The 15031-nt window shown below is 45.9% G+C and overlaps 1 protein-coding gene across 2 annotated transcripts in view; it reads left to right on the top strand.

The window, feature by feature from the left end:
• Window positions 1-13328, top strand: part of slc25a11 (solute carrier family 25 member 11) — a 30524-nt gene extending 17196 nt beyond the window's left edge. Inside the window, exons 5-9 of one of the 2 annotated variants that reach the window (XM_052044483.1) lie at window positions 3756-3846; window positions 5362-5461; window positions 8079-8130; window positions 8465-8624; window positions 11063-13328. In XM_052044483.1, coding sequence (XP_051900443.1) covers window positions 3756-3846; window positions 5362-5461; window positions 8079-8130; window positions 8465-8620 — 399 coding nt within the window. In that variant the 3' untranslated portion in view covers window positions 8621-8624; window positions 11063-13328. Of the gene's footprint in view, window positions 1-3755; window positions 3847-5361; window positions 5462-8078; window positions 8131-8464 lie in introns of both variants that reach the window. The other variant, XM_052044482.1, reaches the window with a different exon arrangement.
• The last annotated feature ends 1703 nt before the right edge of the window (window positions 13329-15031 follow it).

Here is a 15031-nt window from a genome sequence, read left to right as displayed (position 1 = left end):
AATATGGTAACAGTATTGCAAAGATTGGCATCTAAAGCACACAAGACTGATAAGAAAGAACAATTACTAAAAGTGGAGAGAGAGGGAGAAAACTAGTTCTGCCGTTTGTTGGAATGAATGTATATAAGTACATTGGACTTTTGAATTTGATATTATGGAAACTTGTTCATATGCAGGGGTGACAATAAATCAGGCTTCCTAAACAGGATAGCCTATAGATTAGTATAATGTCTGTTGTTTAAAGGTAAGGAGGGATAGAACATAGAACACTACAGCACAGTACAGGACCTTCAGCCCACAATGTTGTGCCGACATTTTATCCTGCTCTAAGATCTATCTAACCCTTCCCTCCCACATAGCCCTCCATTTCTCTATCATTCATGTGTCTATCTAAGAGTCTCTTAAATGTCCCTAATGTATCTGCCCCCACAACCTCTGCTGGCAGTGCGTTCCAGCACTTCTGGCAGCTCATTCCACACTCTCACCACCTCAGGAAGTTCCCCCTCAAGATTCCCCTTAGGTATTTCACCTTTCCCCTGAAACCTATGTCCTAGTCTCACCCAAAATAGAGCTAAGGCAAGTTAATGGAATAAATGCAGATCAGTCCTGATCTAATTGAATGGCAGGTCCAAGAGGTCAAATGGCTTCCTGTACCTGCTCTCGCCCAATATCCACACTCAGGGAGACATCTGTCAAGCTACTTTCCCTGCAATGGAGGATGAGGGGGGACCTGATAGAGGTGTATAAGATGATGAGAGGCATTGATCGTGTGGATAGTCAGAGGCTTTATCCCAGGGCTGAAATGGTTGCCACAAGAGGACACAGGTTTAAGGTGCTGGGGAGTAGATACAGAGAAGATGTCAGGGGTAAGTTTTTTACTAAGAGAGTGGTGAGTGTGTGGAATGGGCTGCCGGCAACGGTGGTGGAGGCGGATACGAAAGGGTCTTTTAAGAGACTTTTGGATAGGTACATGGAGCTTAGAAAACTAGAGGGCTGTGGGTAAGCCTAGTAATTTCTAAGGTAGGGACGTGTTCGGCACAGCTTTGTGGACCGAAGGGCCTGAATTGTGCTGTAGGTTTTCTATGTTCTATGTGAGTCTGTGGGATGGGAGGATGTGGGGTCATGGGGAAGAAAGAAGCGGAAGGAGGAAATGAGGTCCCTGGAGAGAGGGTACCATTGGGAGAAAGATGCTGGAATTGGTGAGGGTTCGCCTTCCTGCTTTGATCCACTTTTGAGTGTAGTTGGAACAAACACCACTCTTTAGAAATTCTCTCTCCTTTGTGGAGATGAAAGATTCTGCTGCCAAAGCCAGTCACTGTTCAAATTAACGATCCAAAGAGCAATTTTTTCTGACCCCTCCCTAGTCTGTAACTTTCCAACCCACTGAGATGCTGGCAGATTCTGGAGGACACCTGCCAAAAATGAATGCAGTACCCGGACTCAGCACATACTTGGGGCATCGAATTCCCCACTCCCCTCACTGCTCTTTTGGGATATTGACACTTCTGGAGAGTCAGAAATAATACTCGAACAGTCCCAGGTATCCCCCTACAAGTAATGACACTTCCAGAGTTCACTGAATGTTAGAATACTGGCGGGAAGACTTTACAAATAATTATGCTTCCAGAGGCATCTTTAAACTTCTGTGGAATATGGGTTCTGTCCCCACTATCAATATTTATTCCCCATTCCTGATTATTCTTGAGACAATACTGGTGAGCTGCATTCCCTTGTGAATGGAGTTTAAGGAGCTGGGAGTTGCAGTGTTTAGGAGGAGCAGCAGAATATTTCCCAATAAGGATGGCGTGTGGTTAAGAGGAGAATTTGTAAGTGATGGCATTCCCATTGCAGCCCAACTCTCGTCCTTCTGGGTGGCAGGAAGTACTGTCCAAACCAGGTTGCTCATGAGATGCCCAGTATTCCTTATTACTAATTACGCACTGAATTGTGATGGGTAAGTTTTTCCATTCAGAGGTTGGTGGGTAAATGGAACGAGCTGTCAGAGGAGGTGGTGGAGGCAGATTATTATAAGGCATTTGGACAGGTACTTGGATTGGAAAGGTGTAGAGGGATATAGACCAAATGGAGACAAACAGAATTACAGAATCATAGAGTACTACAGCATAGAAACAGACCCTTCGGCCCATCCAGTCCATGCCGACCTGATCTCCTGCCTAGTCCCATCTACCTGCACCTGGTTCCTATCCCTCCAATCCCCTCCCATCCATGTACCTATCCAAACCTCTCTTAAGTGTTACAATTGAACCCGCATCTACCACTTCTGCTGGCAGCTCGTTCCACACTCGCACCACCTTCTCAGATTCCCCTTAAATATTTCATCTTTCACCCTAAACCTATATCCTACCACCCAATCCTACCACCAGGGAGAAAGTCTGTATGCATTCACCCTATCTATACCCCTCAAAATTCTGTGTACTTCTATAAGATCTCCCCTCATTCTCCTGCTCCAGGAATTAGTGTAGGTAGGCATTGTGGTCAGATTCTGAGATGCCAGCAACTGTTAATCAAGTAGAGCAGAGGGCGTGTTACACGCACCATACAGACTAGAGGGTGCCTGATGTCACGGTGGTGGTGGCAGCTTTCCTCCACATCGAACCATCCTGTGGCAGAGATCATTTGTGCTGAGAGTGGGATTCCAACTCACCTGACCCAGTACCTTTAACTGTTGACTTCAGAAGATGGGCACCACTGTCAAGGTCGCTATTAATCGCCTTTCCTAAACCAATGTGGCTGGCTGTCTTCTTGAGCCGTCCAGGAAGCTGGCCCACCACATCGTAAACACAACTTGATGACTTGCAGAGTATGGAACCAGTGACTGAGAAGCAGCAGTGACCTGTGTGCAAGGCAAGGCTGTTGTAGAGAATTTACAGCACAGAAATAGGCCATTCACCTCAACAGGTCCAGGCTAGATTTATTCTCCATGAAAATGTCCCACACGTGCTATCTCATCCCATCCTGTCAACACAAACTGCTCCTTCATGAATGTATCTAACTTTCTGTTAAATGCATCCAAACTATCCAACCATTTCATGTGTCCACCTCAAAATTAGACTTTAAAGACATCAGTCCTTCAGTGACCACCAGGAGTGTCATTCCTTTTTAGAATCCTGGGAAGCTCTTAAGTAGCTGAGCATGTCTATGACAAGGCTATTCCTGTTATCTCTTCTCAGTATTCACTACATAGGCGTTGGTTCTGAAGTAACCTTCAATCACCAAAAGGTTGATTACGTAAACGCTGGGAAGAGAAAACTCCACTATAACGTCAGCCATGGCTCAGTGGGTCGTGCTCCCTTTTCTCTCAAGTCAGTAGATTGTGGGTTCAAGATCCCCACCCCTACAGAAGTCTGAGAAAAGCGCAGCTGGCCCAGAACACCATCGGATTCCTGCCTTTTGGGTGAGGTGTTAGACTGTGTCCCTTCTCACTAAAGTGAAAGTAGAAGATCCCAAGGTGAAATTGGGAAAAGAGCACATAGGCCATTACTAGTCGCTCAGTATCACTAAACGTCAGTTGATATTGACATTGTCACATTTCTGTTCATGGGAGCTTGCTGTGCACTGACTGGCTGGCCTGTTTTGTACATTACAACATCAGTGACACGTCCAGATATGGTTGTGAAGCTCACTGGGGTACTCTGAGATTGTATAACGTACTAGTGATGTGCATTTCATTCATTCTTTGAAGCTGTCTTTGGATCAGAGTAACTCAGACTCTCCCTTGTTAACGGTTTTTCCAGGGTTGTGTCCCAACGATGGCTCGAGCTGTGGTGGTGAATGCAGCCCAGCTGGCTTCCTACTCTCAGTCCAAGCAGTTCCTCTTGGGTCTAGGTAAGGTTTCATCCTTTGCATGCCATCTCCCTCCCTCCCTCCCTCCCTCCCGCAGTGGCAACCCCTAACCCAAGCACAGTGGTGCAATTAGTAGAACTGTGAGTCAGTGACTCTGCAAGGGTTTGTCGTGTGACTTGGAAAGAAGGATTCAGGGACAGAAGGTTGACATAGAGTGAGGGGGTGAAACTGGGGAATGGGAATCTGCTGATCACCTCAAAGAAACAACTGAAAGGAACTAATTGCAGCCAACATCTTAGAAGTATAAAATCATGCGGGGCACAGATAGGGTGAATGCATGCAGTCTTTTTTTTACAGTGTTGGGTAATCAAGAACTAGAGGGCATAGGTTTAAGGTGAGAGGGGAGAGATTTAATAGGAACCCAAGGAGCAGTTTTTTACCCAGAGGGTGTTCTGTATATGGAACGAGCTGCCAGAGGAAGTGGTTGAGGCAGGTACATTAACAACATTTAAAAGACACTTGGACAGATACATGGGAGAGGAAAGGTTTAGAGGGATGTGGGGCTAGCTTAGATGGGTGTCTTGGTCAGCATGGACTGGTTGGGCCGAAGGGCCTGTTTCCATGCTCTATGGCTCTAACTGTAAACTGCACCACTGTGCCACACACTATCAAATCGCTCTTGGCCTTCGCCAACTTTAAGTACGTGCTTTAAGTGCAATAGTTTTATATTTTTTTCTCTACCAGCATCTGAGACAATATGTATTTATTCTGCTTAACTTTAGTGGCTCCAAACAACCCCTTAGTTCACAGGCTGCTTCACCTGAGCAATTCCGTTATCAGAACCTCGCTTACTCCCAACTAGCTGATGGTTAACATCAGAAACAGAAGATAGTGGGAATGCTCAGCAAGTCGGGCAGCAACTGCGGAGTGAGAAACAGAGTTGACATTTCAGAATGATGAGCTTTCATCTAAAACCTGAAATGTCGACTCTGTTTCTCTCTACCAATGCTGCCTGACTTGCTGAGCGTGTGTCTGCCTTTGTTTCAGATTTGCAACAGCTGCAGATTTTTTTCTTCAGTGACAGTTCGGGTCTCTGATTGCTTGCAAGAGCCAGTCATTGCTAGAAAGGTCCTAGACCATGGCATTTCCTTCCCAAACCTCTCTGCCTCTCTCTCCCCCACGTCTTTGCTAAAACCTATCCTTTTAAGCAAACCTTTGATCATTTGTCCTAATATATGTAGCACAGAAAACACTATAAGTGCCTTAGGATATTTTAATATGTTAGAGGCTTTATAAATACATTGTTGGTTTAACAGCAATTCAAAAGTAATTTTGAGTAGCTCGCATTATTACAATGTTTGCTACAACAGGGTTTGAACTCTCAAATACGGAACAATATCCAACATGATTGTTTTAGAAGCTGGTTAATCAATGTCTGACAGGTGTCTCACAGGATATGTGGTCCATTTATATGTTCCCAAACCCAGTGTTTGTACTCCAGCTCTCATGGGGAGCATTGAGCAGATTTCTGAATTGTGCTTTGTTTTGTGCATCCAGGTTATTTCAACGATAACATCCTTTGCCATTTCTGTGCCAGTATGATTAGCGGGCTTGTGACAACAGCTGCCTCCATGCCAGTTGACATTGCAAAAACTAGGTAAGAAAATCAGCTAAGTTCCTAAAGTGTTCAAAGGGACGGTGTGAGGAGCACTTTACTCTGTACCTAACCTGTTTATTTTAGACACAACTTCACTTTGTATCTAGCCCACGTTGTCTATGTTGTGGGAGTGCGTGATGGGACAGTGTAGTCTCAGAGTCATAGAGTGATACAGCCTGAAAACAAGCCTTTCGGCCCAACTCATCCATGCTGTCCGTGATGTCTATCTGAGCTAGTCCCATTTGCCTACCTTTGGCCCATATCTCTCTAGACTTTTTCTATCCATGTACCTTTACAAATGTCTTGCAAACATTATAATTGCAACTTTCTCTGGCAGCTTGTTCCGTATACCCACTACCCTCTACGGGGAAAAAGTTGCCCCTCAGGGTCCCTTTTAAATTTTTTCCCTCATCTTAACCCTGTGCCCTCTAGCTTTAGACTCCCCTATCCTGGGGAAAAGACTGTGACCACCCACCTTATCTACTCCCTCATCATTTTATATACACCCCTCAGCCTCCTACGCTCCAGGGAAAACAATCCCAGCCTCTATTACTCAAGCCCTGCAGTCCCGGTAACATCCTCGTGAATCCTTTCCAGCTAAATGATACCCTTCCTATAGCTGGGTGACCAGAACTGCACACAATAGAGATAAAACAGTCCCTTCAACCCACCAACTCCACACTAAACATTAGCCACCCATTTACACTAATCCTGAATTAAACCAGTGTTTTTATTCTGCGATGACTCTACCACTCACCTACACACTAGGGGCAATTTACAATGGCCAATTAACCTACAACCCTGCACGTGTTGGGATGTGGGTGAGGGAGAAGGTTTACGAGGATGATTCCCGGAATGCAAGGGCTTACGTACGAGGAGCATTTGTCGGCTCTTGGACTGTACTCACTGGAGTACAGAAGAATGAGAGGGGACCTCATAGAAACATTTTATATGTTGAAAGGATTGGACAGAGTAGATGTGGCTAAGTTGTTTCCCTTGGTGGGTGAGTCCAGGACAAGAGAGCACAGTTTTAGAATTAGAGGGTACCCATTTAAAACAGAGATGAGGAGAAATTTCTTCAGCCAGAGGGTCGTGGATTTGTGGAATTCTTTGCCACGTACAGCTGCGGAGGCCTGGTCATTGGGGGTTGTATTGTGAAGGGTCATGGCTGTCACATGACACCACTGATCACCTGGTCGAAAGACGCATCACTGTCAATCAAGGTCTGGCTCCATCCATCCATTAGTCCACATTTGACCATTGGCCTCTGTAAACACCTTCGTACCTGGCCTTGGGCCATTGGTTTGTTTGAGCTACCTGGGCTGGACCACCCAGCCCTCCAGCACTATAAAGAGTGCCACATGTGCGTGGTTCTCTCTCTCTCTTGATTGCTGTGAGGAATCGTGAAACAACGCTAAGGAGACCATTGGTAAGAGTGTGCACTTCCACAGGGTTAGGAGCGTCCTAAAGTAGATTCCCGGTAGTGTAGAGCTGTGCTTGCACTGAGTCGAGGGGTGGCAGGCATCGTATTGTTTCTTCCTTGATCGTTTGTACCCAGTTTGGTGTGTGTGTGTGTGCATATCTTACCCTTGTTGCGATCCACCCTCCCCACGTTCGTGATCACCAGTGTGCGTGTGTTGTTCCTATTATCCTGTCCCGTGTTTGTCTTTTATAAATAAATCATCTTAACTCCAAAGACTGTGTCCAGAGTCCTTGTCCCTTGAGACCCTCGAATCTGTTACACAACAGGGGTGTTTAAGGAAGAGATTGATGGGTATCTAATTAGTCAAAGTATCAAGGGATATGGGGAAAAGGCCAGGAATTGGGGCTAGATGGGAGAATAGTTTAGCTCATGGTGAAGTGGCGGAGCAGACTCGATGGGCCGAATGGCCTACTTCTGCTCCCTTGTCTTGTGATCTTGTCAGCTCATTGGGAGTGTAGGGTGGGACATTTGACAATATGACTCGCTGCATAGTATCATCCAAGGTGCCCCTCACTCAATGCTGAAGGCGCCTCCCACTCGCTCCTCAGCCTTTCCTTCTACCCTAGGGGAAGCAACAATGGATGAGGAGCTGACAATCCTGCCCATTGCCTTTACACGGACATATGTCGTCGTACTGAGGTGGCTGTAGCTCTTGACCCTGTGTTTTCATGTAATTAGTCCAAGTAGTGACACGGTCACAGATGCATAACTGCAAGAGGCCCCCACCACACCGGAGAAGATGGAATGGCCATGGGGTGCAAGAGCCAACCCGAACCCCAGCAGAAGTAGCAGCAAATAAAAGTGTTAGGGATGGGGGAGGGAACGGGAGAGGGAGACCAAGGATGATATCTCCTGCTCTGATGGTTCTGATGGTGGATCTTCCACTGTGAGAGGCATCTTCACCTAGATTTACTGAGGCTGCTCAGGGTCTTTCTAAAGTCCAAGGACTTGGTAATAAAGTTTCTGCAACCAACCAGCTCTGGGTAACTCTTGCCGGGCAGTTGGGGTGGGGAGAGAGTTTAGTAATGGTGAAAAAGAGCACTTCCGTGCCCTGTTGCCTGCTACTGTCACCCTCTCTTCTGTTTAAACTGGACGTTGCCGAGAAATTAAAGCATTATTTTGTTTATTTTGCAGAATTCAAAATATGCGGACAATTGATGGCAAACCTGAGTACAGGAATGGATTGGTGAGGCAGCCTTTTCTCTTCTCATTGATGTCTCACAGTAGGGGTGGACGGGGGGGTGGGGGGGGTGAGGTGGCGGTGAGGTTATGTGGGACAATAGCTAATGGTTCAACACGTCGACCTTAGATTTGTTCTTAAGGGAACGATGGGCTGAATTCTGACAGGCCTTGTCTAGAGCCAAGGGGTAATGTCTGAGAGTGAAGAGGTAGATCTTTGGAGTTCTTTAGAGGATGATGGATGCTCAGATTGTTGGATACAAAGGGTATTGGGGACAGGGTGGGAAAAGGGCTGAATCCCACCCCTAAATGACCTGTATTGCTTCTCGTTTGTCTCCCAGGACGTCCTCTTAAAGGTCACCCGACACGAGGGGTTCTTCAGCCTCTGGAAGGGTTTCACTCCGTACTACGCACGTCTGGGACCGCACACGGTCCTCACCTTCATATTCCTGGAGCAGATGAACAAATATTACAAGCGCTACTTCCTGGATCAATAAAATGGTGACTCCTTTAGCCTTACCTGCCAGGGGTATAAAACGTGAGAGTGAGGGTGGTTGGTGGTGAGGGAGTTGGGAGCACAATGTATAACCGAATCTACTATTGACCAGTCACGGGTTAGGTTGATCTTTTACTTTGGCTGAATGTCAAGGGTGAGAGGCCCACTGACAGTGTGGTTTTGAGAATGTGAGTGCGTGTATGCGTGACATTATCCCATCGGGAAAGTTGACTTTAATCTGTTAATTTGTCCTCTGACCTTTGCCCCAGGGAAACACCCCGTTCCCTAAGCATAGTTCAAAGGGATGTGACCTGTCTGGTCCTTCGACCTCTCAATCAGATCGTGAATAATCCGCCTTGAATCTCTAGACCTCAGTCCGCACCATCAGGCCCAGGTTATGTGGTCATTATCACATTGGTGTTCGTGGGAGCTTGCTGTGCACAAATTGGCCACCACGTTTCCTGCAACGCAGCAGCAACTAATCTTCAGAAGTTCCTTCATTATCAGCAAGACATACTGGGACATCCTTCACTGGGAAAGAGCTTACAGGTTTTTATTTCTGCTAAAGCACTTCCACCAGTCCCAAACTTCCAACTTAGCCCCAGTCCCCTGATTACCTCCCCTCACCCCACCCTAGTCTCAAAGGCTTCTTCAGATTTCCGATGGTCTCTCGCTGAAGAATTGCTTCCTGACGTCACCCATCAACAACTGAGCTCTGACTTTAACCTTGCTTCCTCTGGTTCCAGCCCTTCCCATTTGAGGGAGACCCCCAGGACGGGGCTCCTTTGAAGATGAGGGTTGGAGATGTATCGGGGAAGGACTGGACCTTGTTGTTTGAACCTTGGGGTTCCTGGATCTCGGGGATTGCAGGGTGGGGGGAGGAGTTTGGTGTGAGTTGATGGTAGTGGATGTTTCAGGGAACTCATCTCCTGTTCCCATAGTGAGTGTTGACCCAGAGGTCAGTCACCTGGTGTTGTGCTGAAACCCTCCAGTACCCACCGTCATGTGTCTACCTTTTACTTAAAGTCAAGGAGCTGTACAGAAACAGGCCCTTCGGCCCACCATGTCCGTGCCAGCCTTTTTGTCCATCTACACTAATCCCATTTGTCTGCCTAGTTCAACAGGTGAAAGACCTGCCTTTCTCCCAGAGCCTACCTTTTGGGTTGGGGGAGGTGGAGATGGAGATGGGGTTGGTAGGGATGGAATTTCCCCCTTTCCACTCCTGACCGCTGCAACTCAGGATAGGAAGTTTAAGCACCTCAGGGTCCAGACAGGAATGGGGTTGAGAAAGTATCGATGGAACTCCAGCACCGGGTCGGTGACAAGTCAGACTACCCTCTACAATGTCGCACTGGTCCTGCCACACCAGCCAGTTGTAGACGTTTGATCATTCCCAGCCTCTCTTCCCCTTTCAGTCACGTGCACAGGCATACTCTCTCCCTGCATGGGCACACAGCCTTGCAGTTTGGCTGGTTTACAATCAATTCCTGCCCTTCTACACAAATCACTGAGGTTTGTGCTTGGGAGTACAGCTCTTCCCCCAGTTAACAAAGAAGTAGGTGCCTAAAGAACTCTATTATGAAAGTTCCAAGTATGGCAAACCTTTAACATTTGTGGGGTGGTACAAAGGAAGCTCATTGATATCCTCCCTCTAAAGATGCACTTGTTTTAACAAGCTGAATCGCACAAGTCAATCATTGCCACGTCGATGAGCTCAGGTTTTTGAGAGATTTTTAATTTTACATAGCTTATTTAACAGATTCCTTTCCATTGACCCGATCTAACTGTTAAACGTTACTGGTTTTTACAGACCTGTGTTTGAAAGACAGTCTCCAGGTCCTTCATTGCAGCTAACAAAACCCTCATTGAGCAATAAATTGAATTAAAGAAAACTTTTTTTGTTGCAGCAAAGGTTTAATTCAGTGTTCCCTAACCTGAACCCTTATGTTCCCTAAAGGTTAATGGGACTGGGCAGCCTGAGTTAGAAGGAGAGGCTGGATAGGCTGTAGGAGGCTGAGGGGTGACACTTACAGAGAGGAGGGGCATAGATACGGTGAAGTGTCACAGTCTTTTTCCCAGGGTAAATAGGAGCAACAGATTTAAGGTGAGAGGAGTGACTTTAAAGGGGATCTGAGGGGAACTTGTTCACACAGAGGGTGGTGGGTATATGGAACGAGCTGCCAGAGGAAGTGGCAGAGGCAGGTACAATTACAACACAGGTATATAGGCATGTTTGGCATGGATGTGTTGGGTCAAAGAACCTGTTTCCCTGCTGTATAACTGTACCTCTAACCAGAGCAGAGCTCTGTAGTAGAGAGGAGGTGTGGTCATGCAGTTTCTTTGCACTGTGTTTGTACATGTGTGTGTGGTGGGGGGAGCTGCAACAGCAGAGCAGGTCATGGAGATGGCAGAGTTTTTCCATTTAAGATTTCTTATTTTGTAGGGCATACGTCAGCCAAACTCTTCATCCTGCATCTGGGGTTAGCGCCACACTGATGCCTGAGGCAGGGCGCAGGTTGGAATCAATCACTGCACTATGTGAACATTTATGTAAGTTTAAGCAGCAGACTGGCCACACCACAATGGGGGAAAACAAAAAATTACTTGGAATTGTATCCTCCAACTAATGTGCAATGGCAGAGGACATCAAAAGTAAGACGTGTTGTAACATACTTAAATAAGCTTAATACACACAAACTATTTAAATAGACACAAGGATGGTGATACCTTAACTCACAAGTATCGCTAGTGGTACCATTGGAAGCTTCTCCTACTATCACGACGTTTGCCCAGGGGATTCCAAGGCTGGGATGTTCAAGTGTCAACATCCTGAAGTCTGTCCTAAATCGTGTGCTGGCTGTTTTGATCACGCTCCTCGGAGTCAGAGGATCTGGGTTTTGAGAGCCGCTCGAGCCACTTGAACCCATGATCCATTCAGTCATTCCCCGCACCACAGAATTACTTCATTGGCAAAGGTGTCGATCAGCTGAGAGACCACACCTCCCATCTGCCCTTTCACTTGGATGTAAAGGAACTCGCAATGCTTTGGAAGAAGAGCAAGAGGATGTTCTCTCCAGTATCCTGGGCTGATAATCCTCAGTCAACACCGCTATCTTTCTGTTTGTGAGGACTTGCAGTACACAAATTATCTGCCACAGTTCCCTCTGTGTGACAGACAAAAAACAGGTCTTCATTAGCTGTGGATGCACTTTATAAGGTAAAGAAAGGTGGTGCATAAATGCAAGTTCTTTCACATCTTCCCTCTGATGCAGGGTCTCGACCTGAAACGTCAATCACCCCACACTTTGCCCCTGCAAATGCTGCCTGACCTGGTGAGTCCCTCCAGCAGTTCATTCTTTTGCTTCAGATTCTGGCATCTGCAGTCTCTTGTGTCTCCTCTGGTTTGTTGAGATGTCCTGGGGTGGGGGGGTCTTAACTCCACACAGAAGTAGCCCTGGCTCATACAGAGGTAATTTGGAGCTGTCAAACTCTCAAGATCAATGTGTTTCACAAGAGGGTGCTCCACCAGCCCTGGCATCAAGTTGCACCCCCTTCTCCTTCCCTCCACCAACAGAGTGTGAGAGAAATTAAAAGCACCACTTAACCCCATCCTTACCAGCAGTCCCTAAGCTTTCTAAAAAAAAAGGGCTGGATCCTCACCTTGAGAATAAGCTGTGGTATGGTATCATTCTGACTGCTGAGGCTGTGTGGAGAAGAGTTTTGTGATTATTTATTAAAGGTATAGTGACTGAAGAATGGGTTCCAGGCAGTTACATTGGTTTATTATAGTCACATGTACCAAGGTACAGTGAAGGACTGTGTTTTGCGTGCTACCCATACAGATTATTTCATCACATCAGTGCATTGAGGTAGATCAAGGGAAAAGCAATAACAGAATGCAGAATATAATACTACAGTTTCAGAGAAAGTGCAGTACAGGCAGACAATAAGGTGCAAGGCCATGCTGAGATATATTTGTGAGGTCAAGAGTCCATCTTATCGTACTAGGGTACTGTTCAATAGTCTTATAATTATCTTGAGCCTGGTGGTACGTGTTTTCAGGCTTTTGTATCTTCTGCCTGATTTGTGTTGGGGGAGGGGGGGGAAGAATGTTGCCATAATCATTAAACTTTATTAACGAAACAAGCACTGACAATAGTCGGCAGGTCAGGCAGCATCTGTGAACATGCGAAAGAACTATGTTAGGTTGTTTACCTGAAACCTTATCTCTTTTTCTGAACAAGTACTGCCTCGCCCACTGAGTTTTTCCAATATTTTGTATTTAAGATTTCCAGCATCTGAGCATTGTGCTTTCAGTTTAGGTTCCTTGTTAAGTTTTGCTGGTCATGACTCTGAATTCACTTCCCTGGAGTGAAACTTCTACAATACAGGTCTTTTTGAATTGTTACCTTTACAAAAAAAAAGTTACTCTTTGATAAAGGTTTGTGATGTGTTCTGCACATTGCATTCTCTCGCCTGGACTTCTGACGCCTCCACCACCATCATCGATTTTCAGATTATTGTATTTTTCTGTCTTGGAGAGCTCCAAGTGAAAATTCTGTACTGTTGCCCATGTTCCCTCTTATCTACGAGAGGTCCTATGGACATTTTTATGCACATCAGATGTTGTGACATTTAATTACAGAGCAAATGAATGACTTGGAAGGAAAATATCTACAAATAAATTAATTATTGGTTCAATGCTTCAACTTTCTTTGCCACTCTCCAATTGTTTAATGTTTCTACTCATCTGATGCAGGCAATCCATGCCAGGGAATGGAATTGACATAGAATTGGCACAGCACCGAAGAAGGCCCTTTGGTCCAACTCATCCACGCCACCTAGGGTGTCCACTTAAGCCAGACCCATTTGTTTGAGTTTGGCTCATAACCCTCTAAACCTTTCCTATCCATGTACTCATCCTAATGTCTTTTAAATGTTGTTATTGCAGCTCCCTCAACTATTTTCTCCGGCAGCTTGTTCCATGTATGCACTCTGTGTGAGGAAGTTGCCCCTCATGGCCCTTTTAAATCTTTCCATTAAATCTATACCCTCTAATTTTTGATTCTTTTTTCCCTGGGAAAAAGACTGTGCATTCACCCTATCTATGCCCCTCATTGATTTTATACACCTTTCTAAGGTCACCCCTCAGTGCTCCAAAGAATAAAGTCCAGCCTGCCCAACCTCTCCATATAACTCAGGACTTCGAGTCCTGGCAAGTCTTCTTCCAGCTTAATGATATCTTTCCTATAACAGGGTGACCAAAACTGTACACCATACTCAAAAGTGCAGCTTCACCAACATCTTGTACAACTGCAGCATATTATCCCAGCTCATATACTCAGTACCCTGACTGATGAAGGCCCGCGTGCCAAACGCCTTCTTCACCAACCTATCTACCTATGACACCACTTTCAGCGAACTGTGTGTTTGTACTCCTAGGTCCCTCTGTCCCACGACACTCCTCAGGGCCCTACCATTCATTGTATAAGTCCTACCCTGGTTTTACTTGCTGAGATGCAACAACTTTCACTTGTCTGAATTGAAAGCCATTTGCCTAGCTGATCAAAATCCTTCTGTAATTTCTGATAACTTCACTGTCTCCAATACCACATATTTCAGTGTTGTCTACAAACTGAAGTTTACTCCAAGTTCCTTAACTTCCCAGTGTGCCTTCTTAAGTATCAGTACCGTTGTTTGGGGCTGCGCTGCTGGTTTCTTTGGTTGAACCTCCCAAGTCCTCAACCTCTTGCCTGAGAGGGCAAGGGCAGAAAGCACAGGGGAACATCACTCGTTGTGTGCTACTCTTAACCAGAAAACCTGTTAGCCATTCCTTCATTGTGGCTGCACCAAATTCTTGGTATTCCGTACCTAACGACACCGGGAGCAGCTTTGTTGTACGATTCAAGTTAGTGGCTCCCTACCCACCTTCTCAAGAGCAAGCAGATAATTCCAACCTAGCCCAGCGAACAATAAATGACTAAAAAATGTTCTTTCCATCCTCTGCTCCACAGTTTGGAATATCTTAAAAGCTATATTAGCAGTGCAAAATTGCTCTACATTAAGGAATAGGGCTGAATAGATTGGACAGTCTCTGAATGCCCATCTTGCTGAGTGAACCAGTGAATTTGTCTTCAGTGTCCAGAAACCACATATGTGAAATTGAGCTCTTCTACTGGCATGTACTTATGATGGTCAGAGCCTCATGAAATCTTCTCCACCTCCTTCCCTACCTGTTCTGTTGCAGCCTTGCCTGGGAGAATCCCACATCCACAAAGGAAAACAAAATAACTTGTATAATTCCTGTTTGTGTCTCTCGGGTTATCAAGAGCAGGAGAGTACAGGTACTGAGCGTTACCTCCACATGCACCCTCGGTACAATGTGAACACTGCAGCCAGCCCAGCTTCCTCT

This window comes from Pristis pectinata, chromosome 37, assembly GCF_009764475.1.
Source record: "Pristis pectinata isolate sPriPec2 chromosome 37, sPriPec2.1.pri, whole genome shotgun sequence".
Classification (NCBI taxonomy): Eukaryota; Metazoa; Chordata; class Chondrichthyes; order Rhinopristiformes; family Pristidae; genus Pristis; species Pristis pectinata.
The sequence above is the reverse complement of the archived record's forward strand: the minus strand, read 5'-3'. Positions and strand labels throughout refer to the sequence as shown.